The sequence below is a fragment of the Sinocyclocheilus anshuiensis genome, unplaced genomic scaffold, assembly GCF_001515605.1.
Source record: "Sinocyclocheilus anshuiensis isolate Anshui unplaced genomic scaffold, SAMN03320099.WGS_v1.1 scaffold537, whole genome shotgun sequence".
NCBI classification, from domain to species: domain Eukaryota; kingdom Metazoa; phylum Chordata; class Actinopteri; order Cypriniformes; family Cyprinidae; genus Sinocyclocheilus; species Sinocyclocheilus anshuiensis.
The window spans coordinates 251,129-259,224 of record NW_015539854.1 but is presented as its reverse complement, the minus strand read 5'-3'; the positions used below and the strand labels follow the sequence as shown (position 1 = coordinate 259,224).

The following is an 8,096-nucleotide window of genomic DNA, read 5'->3' as shown; positions in this document are numbered from 1 at the left end:
GTGGAAAATAATGTGTTTTTTTAACCTTAAACCGCATAAACACATTTCATTACACCAAATACACAAAATAATGTTCTTTTTAGCAACATCATATGACCCCTTTAAACTGCCGATCTTGTTACTGTGCTGATTAATAGTGTTTTCACTATATTTTGGATTTTAATATCCATTGCGGAGTTGTTATACGATGTTATACGGCTCATTCAATGAATCGCTGGCCGATTTACTTGATCAGCCGTAAAACAGTGATTCTGTTCAAATTCCCTATAAAATCAAAAATAATTACCTTTGAGCTAAATTGACCTGTTTCCCTTACACGTGTTTTCAGGGGCTGTTTACACAAAACTGTTTTCAAGTTAAAAACTGAAAACTTTTTTTTGCATTTGGCCATTTATTTACATGACAACGGTGTTTTGGGGGACTGAAAAGGCAAGCTTTTGAAAACAGGTTTCAATGGTTTGGAAAATCATCGCTCCATGTAAACTACAAAAGCGCCCGTTTTTTTTAAATGGTGCCGTCATGCGCATACGTATTACATGTTCAGTCTATAGGTATGCGTATATGCGCAGGTGCACAGTGTTTCTTTACAATGCGACATCGCTAACTACTGGCCTGGCATGCATAATACAGCATTTTTAGTCATTTTCACGGATATAGGAACGCAATGTACACTAGATTCACTTCACTATTTAAATTCACATCATTTCCTTTTTTTATCAAGTTTACAGCATTTCACCAATATCCTGCTGAAATAAAAGCTTGAAGATTTGACATGTTAAAAGCTTGAGGGTTTGAGTGTTTGAAAGTGAAGAATTTAAGACATAAGTATTTGTATTGCAACTTGTAGTGTTAAAAGTTTTACAAGTTGGTTCTTGTAAGAGTGAACCTAAGAAAGGCGGTTCACCGCCATCATTGAATCCGTCCTCTGCACTTCTATAACTGTCTGGTTCAGCTCAGCTACCAAATCTGACCTCAGAAGACTACAGAGGGTAGTCCGGACTGCTGAGCGAATCATTGGTACAACCCTCCCTTCTCTCCAAGAACTGTACTTATCCAGAGTGAGCAAAAGGGCTGGCAGAATCACTCTGGACCCCTCACATCCAGCACACTCCCTCTTTGAACTGTTGCCATCTGGTCGACGCTACAGAGCACTGAGCACCAGAACGACCAGACACAGGAACAGTTTCTTCCCTCAGGACAACCATCTCATGAACACTTGACAATAACTGTGGAACACACACTATTTATTCACTCATACACTTATTTATCTAACACTCATACTCAGCCTACACCTCAAATTTGCACATAATATACAGTACCTTTACATACAAAACTGTCTATTTTAATATACCTGCACATACAATTGTCAATTTATATATTTTTATTCCTTATTTACTTGTTCTATTTTTATTTTTTATTATCTGTGTTTTTTGTCCTGTCACTGTCATTCTGTTACACTGTGGAAGCTTCTGTCACGAAAACAAATTCCTCGTATGTGTAAACATACCTGGCAATAAAGCTCATTCTGATTCTGATTCATTCTGATTCTAAGTGTGAACACATAAAAGTGACTTATAGGAGTCTAGGTTATTTGTGCCTGAATGTCTCAGCAACAGCAATATGAGACACTGAAGCAAGATGCATAGATGCATATCTGCTAGCTATTTTAAATGCAACTTTATGTGGTTTTATATTTATCAGGATTTGAGGGTATTTTTCTAAAAATCATACGTTTCCATATGAATCGCATTCATACAAGCACAGTTTCCTCTAGTTGTGTTTCTTCAATAAGAAACATAGATGACATATATCAATGAACTTGATATTTAAAGTAAAAAATATCTTTAAATTTAGAGTTTAGAACACTAATTGTTTTATTTTAGAACAATCATTTAGAACATTATTTGATATTTGAACATTCAAAAAAAGCAACGTTCTTAGCAACCAACGTATTGCTGGAAAATGACATAATTTATAAACGTTTGAGCAGCCAAATACACACTGACAACACATGATTTTCTACTTGCTGCTGTTAGCCAAAGGCAGGGTAGTATTTATCATTTCTGAAGAACCTCTCAGCATGATTCCTTGTATTCCTTGTCCAATAATTTATTGTGAATTTTCTCATGACTGGTGCGCAAAAGCTTCTGAATTACGCAGCTACAGCTGTGTTAAAAATACACACACAGTTACACACATAAGCTCAATTAGCTTAACCAAAAGCAGTCAGGACAACAGATGACAGTAGGAGGTCAGCACTAACAGCACTGTAGCATTAGCTCTCCGGCTGCGCAGCTGCAGTGACGGTTACCTGGCAACACACAAAATCCCAAGAGCCTCTACAGTAGGGTATTTGAATGGAGCAAAAGAACTAGGAAATTGGAGAGTAAATCTTGTTAATAGTGCTGCTCTGTGTTTAGGCATGCAATTTAGAAATGTAATTGATGTTCTTTATTATGTGCTTGCGATGTACATTATTCAAGTAAGCGGTTTCAGGACAAACTGTGGTCAGAAGTGTTCATGGTTTGGCTTTGTGTGTTTACACACAGATAATTAAATAAGCAAATTTTCTTTTTGGGCAGCTGTTGTGCCACCTGGTGTACAATAATGTGCCAAATTAGTGACAGAAAGACTCTTTTCATTGCATGCTGATGTCTCACAGTATAGTAATATTCCATCGAAGACGTGTATACCATAAATTACCTTATGGCCAAACTCAATTTTCAAATTAAAACATAAACAATCGAATCGGAAATATGAAACATCTTAGACCTTCTGAGGTCAAATACCATGTCTTACAATGTCACTTCTTTTTATTGAGTGCACAGATACAACACTGGTTTTCATGGAAACAGTCCCTGGAGCTGCACACGTGGGTAAAGCTGTCACACACAGTGAGTGGAACAGAAGCAGAGAGGTCATGTCATGTTTATGAATGAGAGACACAGAAACGAACGAGGGAGTTGAAGAGGTGTCGACTTTCCCACACAAAAGCCAGCAAACACATGTTAAAAGAACAGATAATTGATTCAAATAGCCCATAATAGGACATCTAGGAGATGAGCTACAACTAGCAATCAGATAAAAGATATAACAAAATAATAATAAATTAAATAATAATAGAAATATAGTAATAGAAATACAAATCTGTGGTATTTTAGTATCAAACTCAAATCAGTGCTAATATAGTGTCACTGAAATATTAGTAGGCCTATAGATTTTAATCAATATTTTGAATTAATTATATATATATATAGTCTCCGTCTTTTTTTTTTTTTTTTTACATACTATTAAATTAGATTTATTCTATTAATAACAACTCTAACCAACAGCAAGTTTGGTTCTTTTCGAAAAAGTAGACCCTTGAGGCGGTAGGCTTCTTGAGATAAAAAACATATATTACCATATATGTCCAAATATATTATAATAGCATGGAAGATTTTTAGTCGTGGACTATTTTTATTGATAGTATTTTCGTCTTCATTTACAAGATAGCTATGAAAATCAATAGATAGATTAATAAAAATATTTTTATTTTGAAATTTTATACGATGTATCTGCGCACAGTAGGCTATAGCATGGTATTATTACATGGTACTTTAAAGTACATTAAAGAATGACTATAAAATATATTTTTTGTTCAGTGCAATATGAATAGTAAAGATATTTATATCTGTTATTTTTATTATTTATTATATAACAATAAAAGCCAAAAGTTTCAAATTGTGATTCATGAAATAATGAAGATGGCCAAATATTTAAAATATAAAAATATTGTTGATTTCCCCCACCTAGTGGTCTACAGATGTACTAGTTCAGACACAATCTCTCTTTATTTAAGAAGAGGTATTTAAAAAAAAAACATGTAAAATGTATAAATGAAGACAGGAATCAAGAGTTCATCATTCAGTAATTCTTTATTATTGTCAATTTTGTCATTGAATAATAAATTATTTACAACTGTCTTTCACAAAGTATAAATCAACTCATAAGAGAGGAAGAGAAAGAAAGAAAGAAAGAAAGAAAGAAAGAGGCTGATAGAGATGTACAGATCATGAGGTGTTTTTGGAGTCTCATTTTGATGAGGGTTTGGCTCATGCTGGTTTCTGCTATTCACTAAACTCATTTATTATCATAGAGATGGATGAATGAAGAAAGCCACTGCACCAGCCACAGAGAGGAGTCACATCACCATAACAAGTCTTCCACACTGCACAGAAACAAAAAAAAAATTATATATATATATATATATATCATTTTAATATCTCCACCAGGGGTTTGTCTGAATATCTCTGGACTGACTGCGACTGACTGAGCAGGTGCATTTGTATCTCTGTGATTAAATATAACATGCAATGATACAAAACTTCAGAAACAAAGGTATTCCAGCATGTTCTCTCACTGCTCACCGGGGCCTGACGTCCTGTTCATCTTCACCGAACAGCAGTTCAACCACAGCGGCCTCAGGGTTGGATCGCTTCCCATATCTGAAGAACGAGAAGATGATTCAAGTCTGTAGCAAATTACATGCTTAGTGTTTGTTCATTTCCATTACTCTAAGTATGAGCAATAGTATTAGTGATGCTGGCTTGAACAAACAGCACCAAAAAGAATTACAATCCAACTTCCTGATTTAACTAAAAGAAACTGATCGTCCATATAATTGTAGATCAATTCACAAATATAAGGAAATCAACAAGAAACAGAACCAAAATAACACATGATCGTCATTTAATTGTGGCCTTTTAAGGTTAAACTCGTTGCAGAAAATATCAGGGTACATCTCTAGCATGCATCATCAGAGACGTAACCAGACATGTTAATCCCACTTAATAACAATCTATCTTAACGCACAGCACAATAATGAGGGGTTTCATACAGGTTGAAGGATATCTGGCAACTCAGCCCACCCCTCGCACACATGTGAGTGTTCCGGTAAAACCATAGCAACGCACAATTTGGTAAAACCATTAACACACACACAAAAAAAGTGGTTTTGTTTAAACTGCAAACTAGATTGAGTTCATTCGCCTGCATGGAAACCTTTTTGCATTGCTCACTGGGACTAAATGTAAATCAATTCAATTTATTTGTTTAGGGCTTTCACAACACAGCATTCCTAAAAGCAGCTTGCAAATAATAAAGCCTTATAAACAATTTAAATATATATTTAATTAATTTATTTCAATTGTTTTTTAGTTATTTTAGTACATCAACTTAAACTAAAAGAACATTAATGGTTCCTTGGCAACTAGCTGAAATAAAAAGTATGTTTTATTTACTTGTTTTTGAAATGTAAAATATGTTTAAAAAAAAACGCAACAGAGTGGTTCATTCAATGACATCAATATGAGAGAGATGTGCTAAAAATAGTGCCATTAATATAGGCATCATACTCTCCATTATCATCTGATAATCATGTTTCAAGAATCATCTGGCTTCAGTCAAAAAACATGAGCAGAACAAATTTGTGTATAAATTGTTTGTAAAACCATTCTTACATGTTTTGTCACATTCAGTCCAGTGCAAGAAACTTTTACAAACAATTTACACAGAAATTCATTCTACTGACTTAATAAGTATTAATAACTTACAATAATGAGACATGAACAAACATTATTAATCTAGGTTAATGTTAATTTACACATATACAATTTTTCAATGTTTAATGTTTATATTTAATAGATTAACTAATGTTCATTTATAATATAACTTCAAATGCTTTAAAAGTTTTGTTTATTAGTAATTCATGATGACTAATGTATTAAATAATGTGTTGCCAAATACATGAAAGAAAAATATAAGTTTAATGGCATTTCCATTTAGTTAATGAACATTCTGAAGTACTGCATATATAATGTTCAAACAATAACATCACCCATAATATTTGGTGAATGAAATCCAATACTTGTTTCTTACTAATTTTGGGTTGCTGTTGCCAAAAATAAAGCCTGTATGATGTGCATTTCATAGCATTTGTGCTTTTGACATGATTCATATCTTTCTCTGAGCCAGATTGGGATTATTTGTTCACATTTATGAATGATTCAGAAGACACTTTCAGAATTTATGCCTAATTCTGATTTCAAGGTTAAAATGATTGCCAGTGACAGAAAAAAAATGCAAATATGACACATTTTTCTGCTACATCTGTGGGTGTTTTACACATCCAAACAGTGATAGAAATGTACAGCTTCTGTGGGGGGGAAATAAACTTTATTTTTTATTTACTTGTGTTTATCTGTAGTTCTTTGACATTAAATTAAATATTTTAACATAATTTCTTCCCTTCCTTAACTGATTGTAAGTACAATTTGAATACCTATTTTTGTCATTAAAACTGAAACATTTGACATTTGACTGCTTTTGTATTTTTAATAACTGCATTACAGCTGATACATAATATAATTTGAAAAATATAGTACATGACGGAAACTGTTTATTATTTTTTAGTTTAGCATCAGCAAATTATGTAACATAATAACATAATAACATAACATAATAACAAACATAACATAAAGGCCTTTTTTGCAAATCTGCTGAATTTTTTTCAAGATGCAGGGCTGTGTTATTAACGAAAGTTATTATTAAGTAATCGGTGCTACTATTAGCCTCTAATACTGATTTATCTGACACAATCAGCTTTGACGCACGGAATTATACACAGGTAATGCATAGGTAATTCTAGCTTCACCTCTGTCGTGTGATGAGGTTGATGTAGTGTCTTAGAGCCGTGTGGTACTTGGCCATCTCCTCTGGACCCACATCTCCCGCTGGAGGTTCTGGTTTGGGCGGGTAAGCTTCAGCCAGGCTGCTGAGACACACTATGACACACAGCACAAGAGCCAGCGGCACAGTCCAAGATCTCAGTGCACTCGCCATCTGATACACACAAACAAAAAACCTTTGGGATTCATACATGTAGGATGTACTTTTGATTCAGATGGACTTTGAAGAGCAAGTGCCAAAGTCTACAGAACTATTAAACATCTGCTGTAGATTTTCAACTCTTGGTCTGTTGATAGCCTCAATAGACGGTAAACGCAATGCTAAACAGTTTTGTCAAGCTCACTTGATGCACTTTGTTATGGAGCTATCCGTGGTTCTGAATCCGATGTCATTATGTTGAAGTTATCATCAACTAAAGGCTATTTGCTTTAAAGAGTGAAAGAAGCAGAATGCTACTTACTCTGCAGTAGATGTTCGGGCCCAGAAGGATTGTGTAGAGCTGATGTTGGCTGTTGGCGTTGATCTGCTCCTCTCTCACCAGACCAGGATGCTTTTATAGCTCATGAGACCCCAGAGGGAGGTCCAAACCCCACCCAGCACACAACCAGAGTGTTAATGATAAACTAATGAGTCACTGGCACAAGCCATCCAACCCTATGATCACAATGGTACTCTGAAAATTAACAAGACTGCTGTAGAATATGGATTAAAATTGAATGCACTGAGTGCAGCCAATAGTTTTATTTTTTAAATCTCAACAGTTGATGATGAGCATTTAAAATGGTTAAAATAAAAAATGAGTATTGTTAAGTTTTTATAATATAGTCAATTTAACACTGCTAAATAATTCAGCAATAAGGTAAATAGTGTGATTATCATAGTAATGGACACTGATTAAGCACAACGCACATAAGTATATGTATAAGTGCCTTATTGTTATCATAACATGCTTGGAACATAATAAACAAACTACTTACACAAAATTTAATTAAATCATTTACATTTTCCCAGTAGAAGATATATAGAAGATAATAGTTGTCAATGGGTCCTGTGCAGTTATACACAGTGTCTAGGTACTGTATTTCTACTTGACTGGAATGATATATTAACCAATAAGCACTCTAGGTGCCAATAAGCACTCTGTAATACTCTAGGTTTTTATAATACACAGTTTCGATTTGATACTCAATTCTGATTGGATCAGCTGTGTTTTAAGACACACATCAGTCGAATTTTACAATAATGTAGGCTTTTTGCTATGGAAACAAAAATTTCAGTACAATTTCAATACTTGTTTATTCTGATTATTACTAGAAATTAGTGCTGTCAAACGACTAATCGCGATTAATCGCATCCAAAATAAACGT

At 34.0% G+C, this 8,096-nt stretch overlaps 1 protein-coding gene across 1 annotated transcript; it reads right to left on the bottom strand.

Annotated features, from left to right (window-relative positions):
• Positions 1–4,158: 4,158 nt before the first annotated feature.
• Positions 4,159–7,244, bottom strand: LOC107684781 (peptide Y-like). The gene is made up of 4 exons (XM_016481137.1): positions 7,190–7,244; positions 6,695–6,882; positions 4,410–4,487; positions 4,159–4,210 (listed from the first exon to the last, which is right to left on the bottom strand). The coding sequence occupies exons 2-4, from the start codon at positions 6,880–6,882 to the stop codon at positions 4,189–4,191; spliced, it is 288 nt and encodes a 95-aa protein (XP_016336623.1). The 5' UTR covers positions 7,190–7,244; the 3' UTR covers positions 4,159–4,188.
• Positions 7,245–8,096: the final 852 nt, after the last annotated feature.